General features: G+C 34.7%; 1 protein-coding gene across 2 annotated transcripts in view; it reads left to right on the top strand.

Moving 5' to 3' along the window:
* USP47 (ubiquitin specific peptidase 47) overlaps nt 1–22,980 on the top strand; it is a 101,784-nt gene that overhangs the window by 11,215 nt on the left and 67,589 nt on the right. The window contains exons 2-3 of one of the 2 annotated variants that reach the window (XM_037050060.1): nt 15,467–15,526; nt 20,963–21,166. In XM_037050060.1, the coding sequence (XP_036905955.1) occupies nt 15,467–15,526; nt 20,963–21,166 (264 nt within the window). The remainder of the gene's footprint in view (nt 1–15,466; nt 15,527–20,962; nt 21,167–22,980) is intronic. The other variant, XM_037050062.1, reaches the window with a different exon arrangement.

The following is a 22,980-nucleotide window of genomic DNA, read 5'->3' as shown; positions in this document are numbered from 1 at the left end:
ATCAGAATGATGCTTGAATCAACTGAGTTACATGGCAAGGCTACTTTTTTGCATTTTAAGAATATTTTTTTCTCATTATAATGCATTTTAAACATATTCTCCACTTATGAATTGTGCTGCCAGGATATCATTTGGTATAATTGTTACACATTTGATATGGATAATGCATGGGTAGGTGTCTTCAAATAGGCTAAGTAGAATAGGCTTCATTTTCCTCCAGAAAAGAGCCAGTACCTGCACTCTTGGGAGGTTAGGTTTGTTTGGAAGTCCTGAGCAGTTTCTTACACTTGCTGCCGGAAGGGAAGTTTGCAAAGGAAAAGTTCAGTGTACTTAGGATTTTCATGGACAAACACAGTACTGGGCTTGTAATAATGTGGTTCCTTTACCTTTTCAAAGCAACATTTGTAGCTGGTTGCTTCCTGAGTGATTTACTGATGGTCTGTTTGCAGGCCTTTATCTTGGTAGGAGCTATAGTATAGAGAACTCCCTGTGTACCCCCCTTCTTTTTGACAGAAGTTCAGCAGGCTATAGGTGTCACCTGTACTAGAGAGGGATGATTCTGGTGGTGGTGGCGGTGCCAGCAGCAGCAGCATCTGAGAATACCACAAGGAATGTTTCTAATGAAGGGATTAATGAAATCTTCCCAAGGATATCCCCAATGCTCCAAGCAAATTTGACTTTAATAATTTAACTAAGAGGAGCTCTTGCTTATAGCCAGTTCCAGGCTGGATTAGAATGTAGAATTTTTGTTATAACTCATGAAAGATAAGTGTTGCTTTAATAGATATAAATAAGTTATCTATGAATTTATATACATTTCTTTCATTTTACAGATATAAACTGTCTACCCTATTATGTGTATAGGTGTTTTAATTTGCCTTTGTATAATATATTACTTTATTTATAGTACTTAGAGGTAATGAAAGAGAATCGGTAAAAAAAAATTAGATACCTAACAATGAAGTTTCTTATTAAAGGACATCTGCAAAATATTACTGCTTTAATTTTTTTGTATTTAAATTTTTATTTTTATTTAATTTTTGTTCAAGTACAGTTTTCTGTCTTATATTCCCAGCCCTGCCCCCCCAGTGCTCCCCACCTCCCTCCCATTACTGCTTTAATTTTGATGTTTAAAATTCATGTGTCTTGAAATACTTGTTTACCATTACATTATTTACCATAAACATGATACAAATATAATTTTAAGAATTCAAAAAAACTAGCACAAAATGTTTCTACAGTTCAGTAATATAATTTAACATTGGAAGAATAGTAGTGAGGTATTATAGTCCATTTTTAGGTGAAAAAATATAAGGCTGTAAAAACTTAATAGCTTCCTCCAGGTCTCAGGAGTGGAAGAGCTAGAATGAGAACTTTTTATAAAAGTCAGGTTTATTGATGCCTTGGCTGATGTGGCTCAGTGGATTGAGCGCCAGCCTGCAAACCAAAGGGTGGCAGGTTTGATTCCCAGTCAGGGCACATGCCTGGGTTGCAGGCCAGTTCCCAGCAGCGTACACACGAGGGGTAACCCTAGGTTGATAGTTCTCTCCCTCTTTCTCCTTCCCTTCCCCTCTCTCTAAAAATAAATAAATAAAATCTATTAAAAAGTCAAGTTTGCTGACGTGTAATTTATAGACAGTAAAATTTTGCCCTTTTAAGATGTACAGTTTTATGAATTTTGACAAACTTATACATTGTATAATCACTGCTACAATCAAGATGCAGAATATCTCCATCACCTTAAAGTTTTTCACACACCTTGCAGTCATTGCCTCCTTTTACATCTTGGCCGTGCAAACCACTGATTTGTTTTCTGCCCTCTTATTTTGCCTTTTCCAGAATATGACATAACTGGAATTCATATAGTATGTAGCTTTTTGAATCTGACTTCTTTCATCTGGCATAAAACTGAGATTCATCTGTGTCGTTGCATGTGTTAGTAGTCTTCCTTTTTATTGTTGAATGCTACAGTTTTTTTATCCATTCACCAGCTGATGGACATTTGAGTTTTTCCCCCAGTTTTGGGTGATTCTGAAAAAGCTGCTACAAATATTTCTGTACATTGTTTTGGGTGGACATGTCTTCATGTCCTTCATGTGGTAAATGAATCTTTAACTTTGTAAGAAACTGCTAAACTCTTTTCTGAAGTGGCTGTACCATTTTGCATTGCAGTCATCAGTGTGTGAGCATTGTAGTTGTTTGGTACTTCTCAGTGTCAGTTATTTTTTAAGTTTAGTTTAGCTTTTTAACAGTGTAGCAATACCTTTTTGTGGGTTTAATTTGCAATTTCTAATGCCTAGTAAGGTAAAGCATCTTTTTAGGTGCCTGAGCTTTTTTTATTAAGCCTGGTGTGAAAAGCATACTTGATGAAGATTTTATATGGTTAAAGTTTTGCTAGGTACTGATAGGAGGGAGAGAAAAGTACCTATTCTCAAGGAGTTAATGATTAACATAGGGAAAACAGGTAATTATGTAAAAGATAATGTGGTTATAATTATGGTAGGCTCTTTGAAAATGTGGTTTATATACTAACTGGTCTGGCTGAAAGGACAATGCTTTGGGAATCAGAAAACTCACTGGTTTGACTTTGCCTTAGTTGCTTAATCCTTTTGGGCCTATTAAAAAAAATTGTTTCATCTGTGAAATAAGGGAGTTGGACCAGATATGGTATAAGATTTGCCACTAAGTTATAAATCTACATAAACTTTTTAGTAGTAGGTTTTTCTCAACTTTTTTTAGTAGTAGGTTTTTTAATTTTGTGAGAAGGCTGTGCAATCAGAAAATATAAAAAAATATTTGCCAATTTTTCCCATCTGATGAAATTTCTATTACTTTTTGAAATTTTGAAAATATAAATTATATATACTTATTAGAGTGGAGGATTACAGATTTTTAAATTCTGTTATAAGGATAGTAACATTCTAAGTAGTACCTCTTATATGGTATTATTGTTATATTTTTTAAAGATTTTGTTTATTTTTAGAGAGAGAAGAAGGGAGGAAGAAAGAAAGGGAGAGAAACATCAGTGTGTGGTTGCCTCTCATATGCTTCTTACTGAGGACCTGGCCTGCAACCCAGGCATGTGCCCTGACTGGGAATTGAACCAGGGACCCTTTGGTTCCTAGGCTGTCTTGCAATCCTCTGAGCCACACCAGTTGGGACTATTATATTATAATTTATAGAGCATTTTCAAGTTATTCTCTTTTGATCTTCAGAAAACCTTATTTGTAGTGCCTGAGAGTCACAGATAAGTGACTTGTTTAGGATTACACAGTTAAAAGAAGAGTAGCCAGCCATTTTCACCTGAGAATTCTAGTCTAGATTTTTTGCCTCTGCGTTATCTTGCTCTTTGGACTGTAGTTTACTCCAATAGAAAATAAACAGTCTTTAAGTAGTTTTAAATAACATTAACACTTTTTCAGTTGTACAATTTCATGTTCAGAGTATGTAAGAATGTAATCTTACATGAAGATTATTATTCATGCTTCTAAATGAACAGCATGGTTACAGCTTCTTTGATTTAATAATAATGCAGAATATTCAAGACCTTCAAACAAATCAGTTTTATCACAAGCTGAGTCACTGCTATCAGCAATATTGTACTTGAAGAAAACTTAGCTGTAATGAAATATAAAGGTAATGGGAATAGTAAAGGGCATATTATTTCTCCTCCAGAGAGGGGTTTGTTTAGTTTCTAAGCTTAGATACCTATGGTACATTATTAGTGAGTTACCCATTACCAGGAGAACAATTCCTATTAAAGGAATAAAGCAAAAATGGAAAGAGGTTAGGATAAAAGTGAGGAGAAAAACAGTATTCTTACAATTTTAATGCCACAAACATTATAAAGTCTCCAGAAAGCCTGTATCTCTTAGGAAGTCTGTGTTTGTATGTGACCTTAGGTAAGTGCCTTCAGGTTCCTGACTTAATTTTTATTCGACTGTAAAATAAGGAGTTTAATCTGATGTCCAAAGGTCCATCCAGCTTTAAATGTGTTGTATGTGATGATGACTCAGCTGATTGGTTCTTAACTGTCAAATTAATTTATTGATGATAGTTAGATTTTAAACTACCATATTTTTTGGACGATAAGATGCACTTTCCCCCTAAATTTGGGAGGAAAAGGGGGTGCGTCTTACAGTCTGAGTGTAACTTACCTGGCTTGCTCTGGGGGGAGGCGTCAGTGGAGCAGGGTCACAGGCTATTAAATATTTTACCACATATTTTTGCTTCAAAATTTTTTTCCTTTTTTTCTCCTCTAAAACCTAAGTGCGTCTTATGGTCCGGTCTATCTTACGGTCCTAAAAATAAGGTATTCTTTTAAAGTTCTGTAAAAGTTTTGTAAAAGTTCTTTACATTTAACAATGTAAAGTTCTGAAACTTTAAAAGAATACTTTAACAACTATAAAGTTTTGAAAGTTTACATTGTTAGTTTTTTCCTAATTGAGTTAGAACTTGATACAATTTGTTACAAGTAAAACAGTTTCCAAAGAGTTTTGTGTATTTAGTTTTCTAATTATATCATGGGGACTCTGGGAGCTTTTTTTATTAAGTAAAGTACTTACAATAAAATATACTTACAATTTTTTTATGTCTCAAACTAAGCCTTTAGAACCAGGTACAAAGTCATCTTTTAGAAAATTCTTATGAAGATTTGAATTTAGAAAGCGAGTTAAAACAGAGAATGATTATTCTCAAACTTACTTTAAATAGTAAATGCTCTGCCTTGGCTGGTGTAGCTCAGTGGATTGAGTGTGGGCCTGAGAACCACACGATCGTGGTTCGATTCCCAGTCAGGGCACATGCCTAGTTTGCAGGCCAGGTCCCCAGCAGGGGGCACGTGAGATGCAACCACACATTGATGTTTCTCCTCCTCTCTTTCCTTCCTTCTCTCTCTACAAATAAATCAATAAAGTTTTTAAAAAAATAGTAAAAGCTCATGTACTAAAAAATTTTAGAATTTAAAATGTGCTTGGAAAATTTTCAGTTTTATAATTAGTTTTTAGAAATTTACTTGAAAATTTTAAGAAGCACTATGTTTCCAAAAGCCTCAACTATAACATACCATGAAACTTTTTTCCTGAATGAACACATTTTGTTTAGAGCAGAGTTTTTTCAGTTGGTATGCTGTAAGAGGCACACTGTGACACAGTTTTTAAGGTGTGACACAGTTTTTAAGTGGCCAGGGGGCCAGTGAGCTGAGACTGCTGCTGTTGGCAACAGCAGTGCCCAGGAGAAAGGAGGGAGGCTGCTTGGTGGTGGTGCTTAAGTTGGGGTTGGGGACACTGTGTGTGGCAAGACGGTGCTGCTGCAAATGTTGGCCAAGGATGCCTACCAGGGGAGTTATGTCCCCACTGTGTCTGAGAACTACACCACACGCTTTGAGATAGACAGGTGCCTCATTGAACTCAATGTGTAGGACACTTCAGGTTTGTTTTACTGTGATAACAGCTGGCCCCTGGCCTGTCCTGATTCAGACACTGTGCTGATCTGCTTTGACATTAGCTGACCAGAAACACTGGACAGTGTCTTCAAGAATTCCCCTATATTGTTAAATGAAAAAATGACAATGGCCAACACAGCAATAGCCATCTGGTGTGAATGAATCAAAATTATACCTATTGTTTTTGTCAGATTGGCAAAAATATAAAGTATTTTTTAGTGTGCCACAGAATTTTAGTAATTGGTTTATGTGTACTGTGAGATGAAAAGGGTTGATTATCACTGATTTAGAGAATTCATTAAAGGCATTAGAATTTCAAATTATAAATTTGAAACCAAATTTATAGGGAATTTTGCTACTTTTACAAATTTATGGTCATAAGTTCTCTATTCAAGTTTAATATTTAAAAAATTGTGAAATACATATAACATGAAATTTACCATCTTAACCATTTTTAAGTATACAGTTCAGTGATACTAAGTACATTCACATTGTTGTGCTACACCATTACCCACCCACAGAAATCTCCTCATTTTACAAAATTCTGCCCATTAGCAATAACTCCCCATTTCCTTCCTGCCTCTGATCCCTGGCAACCACCATTCTGCTTTCTGCCTCTATGAATTTGACTACTCCCGAGTCCACATTTATTTCATAAGTGTGAAATCATATAGTATTTGACTTCTTGTGACAGGCTTATTTCATTTAGCATAATTTTCCCAAGGTTTATCCAATTCGTAGTATGTACTAGAACTGCCTTATTAAGTCTTATTTTTGTATATGTATGTACATGATCTATATAGGATCATATGTTTTGAAAACTGTTGAAAGCTGAAATGACGTAAGTTGAATTTGACTTTGTAGCATAGGTAAGTGATAGATACAACAAGAGTTTATAGCCTTGACAAAGAGCTCATGATGTCTAGCTTTTTGTGGTAATAGCCCAAATATCACATTGAGTCAACTCTAAATTATTTTATAGTGTGGAGTTTTGCAGTGTGTTAATGAGGGCAGTACTCTAATTACTTACATAACATAGCATTTATTATGGTAATAATAATTATATTTCACTTTTATTATAAAATGGTTTCATAACATTTTCTTTGTTTCTGTTTAGAGAACTCGCTTTAGCTATTCCTTTAGGGTAGGTCCGCTAACAACAAATCTCTTTGACTTCATCTGAAAATGTCTTTATTTCCCCTTTATTCCTGAAGGATATTTTTGCTGGATATAGAATTCTGAATTGACAATTCTTTTCTTCCAGCACTTGGAAAACATTGTGCCACCTGTGCTTCTGTGATTTCTGAGGAGAAATAGGCTATTAATACATTTGAATAGTTTTGCTCTTAACAGATAAGACATTTCTCTCTCACTACTTTCAAAGGCTTTCCCTTTGATTTTAGTTTTCAAGGAGTTTGATTGTGATGTGTCTTGGCAGGTTTTTCTTTGAGTTCATCTTCTTTGGGATTCACTCAGCTTTTTGAATATGTAGTTTTATGTCTTTTGTCAAATTTGGAAAGTTTTCACCCATTATTTCTTTGAGAGCTTTTTCAGGCCTGTCCTCTTTCTCCTTTTCTCCCAGAACTTGGATGACACAAATATTACATCTTTTTTTAGTCTTATGGGTGCTTGAGACTGATCTTTTTATAGTTTTACAGATGCTTGAGATAGATTTTTAAGTCTGTTTTTTCTTTATTTTTCAGATGAAGATTTCTCTTGTTCCTATCTTCAGGGTCACTGATCTTTCTTTCCCCTGTAACCTTCATTCTGCTATTGAGCCCACCTAGTGAGTTTTAATTTTGGTTATTGTATTTTAGCTGGTAGTCTTTCGCTGAGACTTTTTTTGTCATTTATTTTATGTGTGTTCATAATTGCTTGCTAAATGTTTTTATGATGGCCACTTTACAGTCCTTGTCAGATAATTTCAACGTTTGTTCATCTCTGAGTTGACATGTTTTTGGTTCTTTGACAAGTGATTTTTTATTATATTCTGGACAGTTTGAGTATTATGTTATGAGACTTTGGATCTTATTTAAATCTTCTAACAGACTTCCTCTAATGGCATGCCAACAGGGAAAAGGGGGCATTTCCTTGTTACCTGGAGGTAGGGGTGGGAGTCCAGGTTCCTCATTCCACCTTTATTCACAGTCTGGTGTGAGGAGTGTGCCTTATTACTGCTGATGGTGTTGAAGTTCGTACTCCCTTTAAGTTTCTGTGGACACCTGCTTGGTTGGGAGGCGGTGGGGCCTTTTGTTATTTCCATGTGGCTTCCAAAGACAGCAGAAGCTGTCTTTACCACTGGGCTATGATGGAAGACCCTACTGCCCACTAGGTCTTCTTCGACACCACCCTGCTGGAGGGAAGGGAGTGCCTTGTTACACAGCCAGCAAGTTTGGAAATCCAGGCTTCTCTGTCAGACTTTATTTGGAGAGTGGAGTTAGGGCAATAGCTTTTTTTTTCCCTGTGGTGTTTGGCTGGAGTATAGTGTGGTTATTGTGTAAAAGTTTCTTGTTTTATAAGGGTGCCCCTTTCCTGATTTTTTAGCTAGAGCAGGACATTCTTTTATTGGGGCTTTTTTAGTGTGTGCCCACTCAGACCAGGATGTAGTAGGCAAAAAACAAATCCAGGAAATTAACCACCATGTCATTGATTCCTTAGGCCCCTAGCCAGTCTGCTTTCTCATCACATTTCAGTGTCTTCTTGTATTTTCCTTATACATAACATTTTTAGTTTTATTTAGTAGGAGGAATAGGGAGAAATGCATCCCTTTCCTCTTCCAAAAGTTAAAATATTAGATATTTTAAACTATGTAACACATATTGTGAGTATGGCTCTAAGTCTGTAAGTGACAATAATTCTTTTTTAACCAGTACTAAATGAATGCTGTGTTTCATTAATTTCCTTTTAAGGGGCTTTCACCCTTCCTCGTTCCCCGTATTCTTCCAAGTATATATTACTTGAAGTAGAGGAATCCTAGATGTTGAAGTTTATTGCCTTCTCTATTTTAGACATCCTTAGTTTCTTTCATTATATTTTTATGTAGTAACTTCAAATTACCTAAAACCTATATATTAGTATCTGTTAATATTGCCTTATCTTGATTATGCTGGTTTTTATTGTTTGTTTATTTTCTGTAGACACATCATTCTGCCTGTTGTACACACTGAGAGTGTAGTCCTTGAACTAACTCTCTGCACATCTTTGACATGTGTACTGCTGCCCGGTAATGTGCTTTCCTTCCCTTACTCTGCACTTAGTTGTTTTGTCGCTTTTGATAGGGTGAGTGGGCTAACATTTTCAAATGTTTATTTTATATAAAAGTTAAGTGCGTAGGTTTCTTTTTTGTGGTTTACACTAAGTTGTAAAAACACACACGTGCAGTGCCGAACATTTGGAAGTCTCAGAAAAAAAAAGGGAAAAAAATCATCTCTCGTTCTATCATTAAAAAAAAAGATAAAACTCTTAACATTTTGACGTAATTCTTTTATTCTGTACATATTTTCTTCTCCTTCCCAATACAGATTTTTAAAAAGGCTCTTTTATTTTGTATTGTAAGGCTATCCTTATTTCTTAGCAATATATAGTGAATGTTTTCCCTTGTCAATAAATATCACATAGCATTATCTTTAAGGACTGCATGATATTCCACTGCATATATTTGCTTATTGCACTCTCAACAGTGTTGACCAGAAGTGATAACTAGTATGCAACCTTGTTTTGGTTCTGTTCTTTTTAAAAAAAATTATTGATTGATTTTAGAGAGGAAAGGGAGGCAGGGAGAGAAAAAAGGAGAAAAAGAGAAAGAACATGGATTTGTTGTTTCATTTATTGATGCATTCATCGATTGAGTTCTGTATGTGCCCTGACAACTGATTGAACCTGCAACCTTCATGTATCGGGATGGCACTATAACCAGCTGAGCTACCCAGCCAGGACATCTCTCTATTCTTAAAGTAAATATATTTATTCTTAAAGTGAGAATTTTTAGCATAAAAATTTATTATTAAATATGTTTGCTGTGCAATTTTGCAGATGCGCTTCATCCACTTAAACACTCTTTTTATTTTGTTATGCATTATCATCAAAAGATGTTCACAAAGTTATGGAAAGTTGTCATGAAAAGATGTTTTTACTTTTTTTTCAAGTACCTTTTGTGTTGTATGCATTGACATGATTTTCTCTCAATCTGTTAATGTGTTGCATTATATAAATTGATATTTCCAATGTTAAATGATCCTGGTTATGATCGTGGTTATGATATATTATGCTTTAATACCATTGCAGGATTCAGGCCAGTATCACTGATGAACATAGATTCTAAAGTTTTCAGCAAAATACTGGCAAACTGCATCCAGAAATACATTAAAAAGATCAGACACCATGATCAAGTGGGATTCATCCCAGGCATGCAAAGATGGTATAATATTTGCAAATCAGTAAACATATCACAGAAACAAAAAGAAAAACAAAATCACATGATCATATAGATACTGAAAAAGCATTTAATAAAGTACAGCACCCATTTATGATAAAAACACTCAGCAAAGTGGGAGTAGAGGGTGCATACCTCAACATAATAAAGACCATATACAAGAAACCTACAGCTAACATCATAGTCAATGGGCAAAAATTAAAACCTTTCCCCCTAAGATCAGGCACAAGACAGGGGTGTCTGCTTTCACCTCTTCTATTCAACATAATATTGGAAGTTCTATTCACAGCAGTCAGACAAGAAAAAGAAATAAAAGATAACCAAATTGGAAAGGAGGAAGTAAAACTGTCCTTGTTTGCAGATGATGTGACAATGTGCCTAGAAAACCCTATAGATTCCACCAAAAAACTACTCATTTTAGCAAAACAGCAGGATACAAAGTCAGAAATCAAAGGCATTTTTGTATACCAACAATGAAATATTGGAAACAGAAATGGAAAAAAACCCCATTTACTGTAGTAACAAGAAAAAAAAGTACCAAGAATAAATTTAACCAAAGAGGTAAGGGACCTGTACTCAGAAAACTACAGAACACTGAAGAAAGAAATTAAGGAAGACACAAATAAATGGAATAATATGCCATGTTCATAGATTGGAAAAATTAACATCATTAAAATGTCCATACTACCCAAAGCAATGTATAGATTCAATGCAATTCCTACTAAAATACCAGTGACATTTCACAGGTTTAGAACAAATATTTCAAAAATTTATATGGAACAGTGAATAACCCCGAATAGCCTCAGCAGTTTTGAGAAAGAAGAACAAAGTTCGAGGGATCACAATACCTGATATTAAAATATACTACAAGGTTACTGTATTCAAATGGTCTGTTTCTGACATGAGAACAGTCACATAGATCAGTGGAACAGAATAGAGAGCCTAGGAATAAACCTGTGTCTCTATGGTCAAGTAATATTCGACAAAGAGGGCAGGAGCATAAAATGGGTTAAAATAGCCACTTCAATAATGGTATTGGGAAATATGGATAGGTACATGCAAAAAGAAAGAAAGAAATTAGACCACCAACTTACACCATTCAGTAAAATACACCCAAGATAGATAAAAGACTTAAATATAAATTGTGACACTGTAGAAGTCCTAGAGGAGAACATAGGAAAATTTCAGATATCCCATGCAGAAGCATTTTCAGCGATATATCCCCTAGGGCAAGGGATGTAAAGGAAAGACTAAGCAAATAGGACTACATCAAATGAAAAAGCTTCTGTATGGCTAAAGAAAACATCAGCAAAATTAAAAGGGAACCAACCACATAGGAAAATATATTTGCCAAAGATACCTTGGATGGGGGTTTGATCTCCAAAATATATAAAGAACTCACAGGACTCCACACCAGGATGACAAACAATCCAATTATAAAATGGGCAAAGGACCTGAACAGATACTTTTCCAAGGAGGAGTAAAGGGCCCAGAGACATATGAAAGGATGCTTAAGCTCACTTTGGCAGCACATATACTAAAATTGGAAAGGATGCTCAACATCACTAACCATCAGAGATGCAAATTAAGGCCACAATCAGATACCACTTCACACCAGTCAGAATGACCATCATGACCAAATCAACAAACAAGTGCTGGCGAGGTTGTGGAGAAAAGGGAACCCTACTACACTGTTGGTGGGAATGCAGACTGGTGCAGTCATTGTGGAAAACAATATGGGACTTCTTCAAAAATCTAAAAATGGAGCTGCCTTTTGATCCAGTGATTAAGTTACTGGGATTATACCCTAAGAATCCTGAAACACCAGTTCAGAAGAATCTGTGCACCTTTGTGTTCATAGCAGCATTATTTACAATAACCAAGTGCTGGAAACAGCCTAAGTGCCCATCAGTAAATGAGTGGATCAAAAAACTGTGGTGTATTTACACAATGGACTACTACACAGCAGAAAGAAAGAAGGAACTCCTGCTCTTTGAGACAGACAACATGGATGGAACTGAAGAGCATTATGCTGAGTGAAATTAGCCAGGCAGTGAAAGACAAATACCATATGATCTCACCCAAAAGTGGAACCTAATCAGTAAAACAAACAAATAAGCAAAAAAGAACCAGAGACATGGAAATAAAGAAAAAACTAACAGTGACCAGAGGGAAGAGAAGAGGGGGATAATGGAAAAAGAAGGGGAAGGATCAAGTTAAGGAACACGTACAAAGAACCCAAGGTCAAGTTCAGTGGGGTGGGGATTGTCTTTTCGAGCCAGGATTGAATAGTGCAGGGAAGAGCAACGGAGGGGGGGGGGGGAATGGGGATAACTGTAACCGAACAGCAATGAAAAATAAAAAAGTCATAAAAAAGTACATTGCTGTGTTTAGTTCCCTAATAATTTGTTTCAGATATTTTGCAGTTGTTTTTATAAGTGATAGTGGTTTATAACCTTCTTTTTTTAATATTAGTATTTTACAGTTTAGTACCAAATGCTAGCCTCATGATAAAATTTAGGAGCATTCCTCATATTCTGTAACTGAAAAATATCTGTAAAACCTGAATGGTTTCTCTTTGAGTAGTTGGTAAAAACATTTAAAAAATCATCTGGGCCTGGAATTTTTTGTTGTTATTGAAAGATCTTTAAGTACTAACTCAGTTTGTTTAATGACTTTAGGACTATTGAGGTTTTCTTTTGTCTTCCTTTGAGTTTGATAAGTTATATTTTTGAAATGTTTCCATTTCATTATGTTTTCAAATATATTGGCATAAATTTGCTGGTGACATTATTTTTGTTGTTGTGTATATATATACTTCTATTGCCTTATTCATAATATTTTGTCTCTTCTTTTTTGGGAGATTATCTTATACTTGTAGTTTGTCATTAAGGAACCAGGTTTTTGCTTTGATATTTTCTTCATAGTATTTTTATTTTCTGCGTCATTAATTTCTGCTTTTACCTTTTTATTTCTTCTTCTGCTTCAGCAGTATGGCACATAGTTTGTTGTTTGGTTTTGTTTTCTGCCTTCTGGGGACCAGCTACAGCCCCATACACCATTAGCGGCGGAGAACTGTTTTTCAGGTTTAGGTTTTTCAAGCTCTTTATTTGGAGTTGGGCAGATCACTCTTCGTGCTGCCTCTGCTCATTCCCATGTAGATGCCCTTGTTCTGCTGGAAGACTCCCTGCTTTCCCCCAATACTCTGTATCAGCTTTAATATGTAATATTTTTATCATCATTTGGTTCTAAATATTTTCTAGTTTCCATTATTATTTCTTTTTTGACCTGTGATTTAGTGTCTCTTAATTTTGCAATTATAAATGGTTTTCCCAGTCATCTTTTTGTCATTGATATTTAATTCACTTGCATTATAGTGAGAGACAGTTCTGTATAACAGTCCTTTGAAATTTGCTGAGATATGCTTTATAGTGAAGACCAATATCAGGTTAGTTTTTATATATGTTCTATGTATACTTTAAAAGAAATATATATATAGCAGTTGTTAAGTATAGTCTTTCCATATACTCCTTATATGGGGCTTGTTAAATTTGCATGTCTGTTTCTTCTGTATCTTTGTTGAATTTGGTGTAATCACTTTAATTTTAGCTATTCTGTTAGGTGTGTGTTATGTTTCATTTTGGTTTTAATTTGTATTTCCCTATTGGCTAATGATGTTGAACATCTTTTCATGTGCTTACTTGCCATCTGTTATGCTTTTCATTGAAATGTCTCTCATGAATTTTGCTTATATTCTAATTAGATTGCTTGCTTTTTTATTGCTAGGCTTTCAGAGTTCTCTAGATATTCTAGATCCTAGTTGTTTGTTCATTATGTGCTTTGAAATATATTGTCCTAGTCTGTAGCTTGTCTTTTCATACCTAACAGGGCCTTTGCAAAATAAATATTTCTACTTTCAATGAAGTCCAATTTATGATGTTAAGTCTGAGAACTCTGCCTAACCTTAGCTCTGGAAAAATTTTTCCTATGACTCTTTAAAAAATTCATAGTTTTATATTTTTTATATTTGTGATCTGTATTCAGTTAATTATTTTTAAGGTGAGAGATTTAGATGGAGGATTATTATTTTTTGCCTATAGATGTCCAGTTGCTCCATCACCATTTGTTGAAAAGACTCTTTCCTCCATTGGGTGGTTTTTAAAAAGTGTGTATCTATCTGGGATGAATTGACATCTTTACTAGGTTGAGTCTTCCAATGTAAGAACACATTATGTCTCTCCATTTATTTGGGTCTTTTTTATCCCAGTGTGATCACAGAATGCACTGTACAGTTTCTTTCTACATTTCAGTTCTTTTGGATCTGTTGAAGTTTATTTTATGGCCCATAATATGGTCTGTGTTGGTTGTGTGTTCCTTGGGCATTTGACAGGAATGTATAGTTTGTCTTTTGGTTGGAATGTTTTGTAAATGTTGGTTATGAGATCCTGTTGGTTGATGGTATTGTTGGTTTTTTAATGCCCTGGCTGATTTTGTGTGTAGTTCTAGCAATTGTTGAGAAAGAGAGAGAGAAAGAGAGAGAGAGATCTCCTAACTATAATTTTAGATTTATTTAATTCTTTCAGCTTTACCAGTTTTGGCTTCAAACATTTTGAAGCTTTGTTTTTTGGTTCGTACACATTTAGGATTGCTATGTCTTCTTGGTGGATGGACCCTTTTATCATTATATAATCTGTCTATCTCTGATAATTTTCTTTATTCTGGGGTCTACTTTATCGGATTATTAATTTTTTAAATTAACTCCCACTTTTTGATTAATGATTGCATGGTACATTTTCCCAACCCTTTTATTTTCATATAAAATAGTTTATGTAAAATATATTTTATATACCAATTCATGTGACAAATTTTAATGTCACATGTTTGATGTGTGTGTGTGTGTGTGTATGTATTAAGTTTCATAGAGACAGCATATAATTGGGTCATGTTTTTAAATCTGCTCTGACAATTGGTCTTTTAATTGGTTTATTTAGACCATTTGTATTTAATGATTAATGTGTTAGAGCTTAAGTCTGCCATTTTATTTTGTTTTCCACTTTTCTGTTGTCTATTACTTGTCTTCTCATGAGTTACTTAAACATTTTTAAAGGTATTTCAAAGATTTTATTTATTTATCTTTAGAGGGGAAGGAAAGGAGAGAGGAAGGGAAGTATCAGTGTATGCTTGCCCCTTGTGCGACCCCTGCTGGGAACTGGCCTGCAACTCAGGCATGTGCCCTGACTGGGAATCGAACCTCAATCCTTTGGTTCGTAGGCCCGCGCTCAATCCACTGAGCTATACCAGCCAGGGCAAAACTGGGAAAAATATTCTGTGACTTAGAACTTCTGATTTATACCCAAGACTTAAGGTACCACTCTTTTTAAAAATGTAATTGTTTTTCATGTTAATATTATTCTTTATAACTATAGCAGAAATGTTCAGTAATCTCATAAGAGTAAATCTAATTTATGAATAAAATTCTAGAAAACTTGTTTACAAAAGATGTCTTTAGGTTAATTGTTCTCATTTTGCTGTTTAACTTCCATATTTTAAAGAAATAATTTGTAATTCATTTTGTTCTCTGTATACCATAGGATGTGTTTTGGAGATGCAGACAAAATATCTTTGATGAAATGAAGAAGAAATTTTTACAGGTAGACTGCTGATGTAACTGTATTACTGTAATAATCAGCAGAGCAAGTAACAGCATGTCAATATTTTTATTTAATAACAAGGCATGTGTTAAGTTTTATGCTTGTTTGACTATATTATTTCTACCCAATTTTAATAATAAAGTCACCTTACATAAATATATGCTTGACAGTCCCTTGTTTTTTAGCAATAGAATGAGGGGGAAAACTGACATAAAAACCACCAGAACCCTTTGCTTTAACTTTTGAGTATATTAGTTGTCTCTTTTTTTTAGCAGACATTTATTTTTTGAAATACTAATGGTTCTGGGATTAAATCATTTAATAATTTACAGAGTCAAAACCAGAAATCTTATTTGAAGAATTAAGTAGAACCTGTTACCTTCCGGGCAGCCTGTTATGCATTACAAACCTAAACTTCCCTGGGGTGTGTCATCTCATTCTGACTTTTACTTAATACCTCATTTTTTCCAGGTCCCTCTAGCTCTAAGTTCTTTTCCCCAGTATTATTCCTTTAACCTCTTCTATCTTCTCCAAGACACCTGTGGGAAGACACTGCTTATACACAAATCATATTACATCAGAGTTTGCTGAGATGGTTGGTGTGGAGTGGTGGGAGGAACTTAAAATAATCTCTTTTCTTCCCCATATAAGTTAGGGTTGACATCCCTACACCAAGAATTGTCACTCGTTAAAGTAAAAATACACAGTCTGAATGAGGCTAATACATTTAATAAATTTCAATCAGTAAAAGTACACCATCAATTCTCTTTTTAGGTGTATTATAGTATATTAAAAATGAACTGTGGAGATTCAGAGGTGTATTGTGTTAAGGCCTAATTTCTTAGCTCATAGAAGATCCTGTATCAAGAAGTAGATTTTAAAAAGTACACAGTGTTATGTAGGTGGACTTAACGTGTGCATGTGTGTGTCTGTGTATTTTTAAGTTTATAACCATAATACCATTCTTTGTAATAACATTGAAAGGAAGTTTCGAGAGAAAATGGACCAATTTAAATTTGTAGGTAAAGAGGTCCCTTCTAATGTTTTCAAATTCATTATCTTAATTTTTCTCTCTTAGGAAAAATTTGAATCTTTATAACTTTGAGTTTTATTTGACGTTAAATTGTTTTCTGCATGCTAATACCATTCTGAACATATACTATGAATTATACACCTTGTTTTCTGCTTTTTTTAGTAAGAAACGCCTAGGAAGTATTTTTTAGGAAACCAAAATTTTGATGTTAGCTTCAAAGAACTCAGATTTGACATCAGCACTACTGGGAAAGCCAAGAAAAGCCAAAATGACTCAAGAGGCAAACACTAATGGCTTAAGCAGGCTCTGAGATTTACTACAAGAATTACCTGTGTCAACCATTTCTAAATGTTTCTAGCAGTGAGACGATCTTTGGAAGAAAAATGTTTTCAATAAAAAATCCCATTATTTTTTACCTTTTGTGAACAACACTGTGGTTTATTTTTCACTTATTTTCCAGCCACTTTCTTCAGACTTTCCAAGAAAATCTAGCTTTGTTTCTACAGTGAGCATAGAAGCAGAAAGAACACTCTTTTAGCATATGTAGTGTTGGCTTTTTCCTTATTCTTACAAGAATAATGTTGCTATGAGTTGTACATAAAATAAGTAGTTTTAATTTTATGCTTTGTGCCTTTTCTGTACTTGACTAGATTTTCTGTGTAGAAAACTTTGTGCCCCTCAAGTAGCTTCCCTAAGATAGTAAATGTTTTCCCTAGTGGGACATGCTTTAGATTTTTCTAAAACTTCGCACTGTTCTCTTACCTATTTTCTCGTATTCCTCATAGAACTGTTTTAACTAAAAAATTGTGCTCCCTTCCCTAAATTACGTTGGGTGTATATTTAAATGGGCACCCTGCTCCCTGCTGACCCCCTCAGTAATCCACCATCACCAACCTTCCCAGTTAGAGCTTGTCTGTGCTTAACTATATTTAGGTGTGTTTTTGTTATCTATTGCTATGGAAAACCTACCCCAAAATTTAGTGTTTGAAACAACTAGATTTGTTCACAGTTCTTTCAAGATTGGATTTGGGCAATGACTCAGCCCCTCAGTTTTTTGGCTTCACGTGGCATCATCTGGGATCATTACTGGGCTCCATTTGCCTGGTAGCTGGCTTTAGATGGAATATGCGAGAAGCCCGCCCCAAATATCAGGCACTTCATTGTTTCCCTAAGTGTCCACCTCTCTCTGTCTGAATTGTTAAGGCTTCCTTACAGTATGGTGGTCCCAGGGTGGCTGAATTTCTTTTGTGGTGGCTGGCTTAGGAGAAAAGGAAATGTTCCAAGAAGTACAAAAGCTGCTGATTTCTTAGGGTCCCACACAGTGTCACTTCTGTCACAAACTGTTCGTCCTAGCTGGTCAGAAAGCCAGCCCAGAATTATAGGAAGAGGAAAAAGAAAAAAAAGGAAGAAGAGAAGCAAAGGATTTCGAGCCATCTTCAAGATGCTGCTGCTTTTTTCTTTGGGTATAAGTAGGTTCAATGAAGGGTAGAGCTCCAAAGAAATAAAGATAGCTACTTTATTTTTCCAGTTCTAACAACTAATTTACATTTAAATGTTTTAGAAATCTACATGTTTAATATAATATTGTGAGATTGGGGGCTTGGGGGGGGCGGAGGTGAGTTCCCACATTGGGAGGTAGGGGATAGGAAGGAAGCTTCATCTCAGTGTGATTAGTGTTGACAGTAGTAATATCACATATTTAGATGCAGTCCATGGATGATAACCATCTATCTAGTTAAATGAGAAATAAAGAATGGGCCAAAAGTCTGGGTATAAAATCATACAGTTTACAGATACTACTATCTTAGAGCTTTAAAGAAGTACAGAGATTTTTGTTTAAATTATCCTAGAGTTGAACTTAAAAGTAAAATGTCTTGACTCAAAAATTCTGCTTATAGAAATTTTAAGGAAACAGGAAAGTATACAAAGTGTTATTATGTATGTGTTCACAAAATTACTTTGATGTGTAACAAAGTCTATGCCAAGAGTTAGTAAAATAGAATTGCTAGAACAAATTATAATGTAATAAAATACTATTCAATTATTATAATGATGAGTTTAAAAAGTTTGATAGGGCAAGATTACATGGTATATTTATAAGTAAAGAAAGAAGTTACAAAACAGCTGTATATCCTAAACCAGTGTTTGTGTTTAAAAACATACGTGTGTGTGTGTGTGTAGGAAAACAGTTTGGAAGGATATATACTAAAATGGTAGTAATTATCTCTGTGTTATGGGATTGCAGGAGATTTTCACTTTTTCCTTTATACTCTTCCTACTTTTTAAAAAATGCAAAATGATTTATATGCACTGCACAGGAAAGAAAACTTTTGTCACTAAAAAGATTAAAAGGCACACATGGAATTAAATGTTGTGTTTACTGCTGTACATTTAAGTCTTCAGAGATTCAATTGGGGATAATTTCCCCACATTTTTAGGTGAAAAGTGGGGAGACTGGAGTGCCTGTTCCTTGTGTTCAGGTATTTAGGGAAAGAACTAGGAACTGTCAGTGCTTGGCCATTTGATGTTGCTGCATCACTATTCTTAGGTGTGGTGCATCCGCACTTCCGATTTCTGAGTCCTTAGATAAGGCCATCTTATTTGGACCATCAGTTCCAACCTATCTGAAACGTTCAAAATCTGGCCGCCACAGTATTTTATACCCGGAAAACTTGGACCTACCTCTGAAGTATATTATTGAAATTACAAAAGGAGATATTTTGTAGTTGAAATGTAGTTGCTCCCTCTTTTATTATAAACTAGTTTTTTAAAAGGCCCACTTTATATTTCTCAAACTTTATAGTTTGGGATTAAAATGTGTAAAACAATTCATTCTATGTTCAATATGGCACCTTAGGTTTATAGGGAAAGCTTTTTCTCCTTTGTCAGAAGTATTAATATATTAGTAATACTCTTTTTTGTTACTTGCTTATTTTATAGAAATTATTACCCTTTTCATTTTTAAATGGATTGTTATTGGTAATTAAATATTTTGATTTATTCAAAATATAGTGCCAGCCAATCTGTTTTAAACATTATACTTTTATAACAACTTATTTCTGTTCTAAACTAATCAGATTAAATTTAACTTCAGTAGTCTCTTGCAAACTCAAAATTGTATATGACAGAAACAAATTATAATTGTATCAACCCGTTAAATAAACAAACCTTATGGCCATTCTCTTTTTCAATATTCATAAATGATAATTTTTCCTATTTAAAAGTGTATATATAGAAGAAACAAAAGGTTATATTGTAAGAAAAGAAGGAAAGAAGTAAATTTTTGCATAGTGTAGCAATCTGTACAGTTCATATTTCTGAAAAGCCTATCATGGAGGTACTCAGAGGTCCTCCAGTAAAATGACTGCTGCACTTGACTTTGATGGAAAGCACAAGATGTACATAATCAGATTGGAATATTAAAATAACTATTTTGGATTGAAGAAAGATAACATTGGAAGAAGTTACATTTCTCAGGAAGCCATTGCCATAATTTTGGTGTATGGTTCTGATTGCTGCAGGCAGAAATAAAGAGGAAAGGGATAAGAATTTGGTGATTGTGGGCTGGTGAGGAGGAGGAAAGGACAGGAAGATGTTCAGCCCTCTGTGATTTCACCAGCTGGTGAATGCAGGTGCCATTCATTGAGTTGGCTGTACAGGGGAAGGAGGGAAAGAGCTTCCACAAGTATCTGATGTGGCCTCTTGATCCCTGTGGAAAGTGATAAACAAAAAAACGGGACAGTTCTTTTTGTCTTGATAATTACTGAGAAAGAAGGAAGGAGAATTTGTGACCCTAACTTTGTTCTACGTTAGTAATCGAAAAGATTTTTTTCTTGCTTTTTAAAACTTCCTCCCTCTGCTGGCCAATTTGTTTCGGCAACCTTGTCAGCTCCCAGTACAAAGAATGGTAATGGCTTTTTGGGCTTCTGGTTTATGGGTACAGCAGCAAAGAGGTCTGGAGGCCTTGTTGCCCGTGTGTCTCTTAGTTGCGGATTTTGTAATCTTAGACAGTCCTCATGCATTTCTACATAGTTCCCTTTCTGTTTCTTCAGGAGACCCAGGCATGCTTGATTTGACTGTGCTAGTGAGGTAATGACACATTACTAAGGATCAGATTTTGTTATTTTCAACTGAGAATTGCTCATGTATACTGTCTGCATGGCTTGTTGGCCATTGGTGTACAGGCTTAAGAGGTGAAAGCAAATATCCACAAGAATGACTGTTGATTTTTAAATATGCCCCAGTTTCTCTAAAACAAACAGATATGATGCTTTCTGTGTTTGACATATGCATTTACTAGCACAAAGAAAATAATATTTTGTGGGATTTTAAAAACATTTAACCATAGAAAATGTGGATAATTATAATTGTTTTCCTTTAAAGATAAATATTTTTTATTTCAGATAGAAAATGCTGCTGAAGAACCTAGAGTCTTATGTATAATACAAGATACTACTAATTCAAAGACAGTGAATGAACGGATCACTTTAAATTTACCAGCTTCTACTCCACTCAGAAAGCTCTTTGAAGATGTGGCCAATAAAGTAGGCTACATAAATGGAACCTTTGATTTGGTGTGGGGAAATGGAATCAATACTGCTGATATGGTAAAACCCTACCCTTAAAAAGCATCTTCTCTTAAGTGGCTAATAATAATATAGTCATTTTTATTGTTCTTATAAGTGAATATGTTAAATCCTGGAACCCTTTTTAATACAAGCTAAACTATAACATTAAGAGCTTATGTGTAATTTAGTAATTGTATCCCTCTTCATCCCTTTTGCCTTCATTCTGGCTTCAGTATTTGCTTATCCTAAAGTTTGCACCTTCAGTTTTTTTAATTCATGTAATACAACTATCACATTCTGTTAACTACAAAAAAAAATTGCAACATTTACTGAATGGAATGATGTTCCTCTTGTATTTTTAAAATGAAAAAAATGCATGTATAAAGTCATACATATTTTATAATCTAATTTTTTGAAAATAAGAAAAAAGTGTATATAGAAAGAGAAATGAGTAAAGGGTGTACACACCAGTGTTAACAGAGATTACACACTAGATAGATTGGTAAGCCCCTGATCAAGAAGTTTGGTGGTACCATGACATCTACTTCAAGGATCTCTCAGTCCAGTTGTAGAGACAGATGTATGAACAAATAATTACACTACTATGTTTTAAGTACTATAGTACACATTTTCCCTGAGTGCAAAGAGGAGGCACTGATCAGTTTTGCATGGGATAGTGGTGAAGGGGACTGTTGAGTTGGCTCTAACTGCACTGTTAGTATTCTGAATAGTCTTTTTGTTTCCTGTCTCTCAGCCCAAATTCACTCTGTATACTACTGTTAGAGTTACCTTCAGTCATCTTAAATCATAGCGCTCATGTCACCTTTCAGGTCAGAAATCTTCAGTGACTGCTCAGTGCCCACAATTAAAAATCAGATTCCCTAGGTTAGCAGTCAAGACAAGCTACATTTGGTCCTTTAAGTCTTTGTAATCTTAACTCTCAGATACTGGACTAATTTATTTTCCCAACACAAATTTCTATACTTTTCCATATCCATGTTTTTGTTTATATTACCTCTTTCTGTCCTTTGCTGTTGCTGCTCTTAAGTTTTTCAGGAAAATACGTCTAATGGCAAATGAAATGAAATGTGTATCCCCTGGTATTTGGAGGGCACAGCTTCATTGGCTCTATAGAATAATCAAAGCTCTTTGATGTTGCTTGATGCACCTTTAAAATTCATGGTATTTTGCTTTCTGTTCCATATTTGTTTTTTTAAATATAGAACTAATATTTTAAATTAGCTTTTCCCTTTGAAATTGATCAGTGAAATTTGTAGTCCAACAAAGTATACAAAGAGAAACAATATTTAATCTGAAACTTTGAATATCACGTGTTATATCACCATGTAACTTCTAGTGTTGCCTTTTTCAGTTTAAGGTATAGCTCTATACTGCCATATATGTCTACCCAAGTCCTTTCTATATTTCAATTTTACGAAGACAGACTTGATGTTTTCCTCATGCAACTTTAAATGTAATCTCGTTATCTTTGTCCTCCTATTCAATTTTTTCTTCTGCTGTGCCACTTACCATAGTCTCCTTTTATTATAGTTGTCACTCATTTGTGTCATTCCATTTGGTAGACTGTATTTTGATGGCTAGGACCTCACAGCACTAATTTTATGTCCTCCATAGATATTCCCCTTAAGTGTTCAAAAAGTTTATTAATTTAACATCTACATAATTTCAAATAGCTCTATGTCAGGATTACTATTTCTCTTTCTTTAGCTATTCTTTAAGCTATACTTTAGCTCTTCTTAAGTACTCAATTTCCCTGTTTGCCTACTGTACATTTCTGAAAGTAAACTTTCAGCTGCTTACTGTGAAATGCTGAGCATACGCTTCTCTGAAAA

This window comes from Sturnira hondurensis, unplaced genomic scaffold (genome assembly GCF_014824575.4).
Source record: "Sturnira hondurensis isolate 20B ecotype Veracruz unplaced genomic scaffold, ASM1482457v3 Scaffold0006505, whole genome shotgun sequence".
NCBI lineage: Eukaryota > Metazoa > Chordata > Mammalia > Chiroptera > Phyllostomidae > Sturnira > Sturnira hondurensis.
This window is presented reverse-complemented; position numbering and strand designations above follow the sequence as displayed.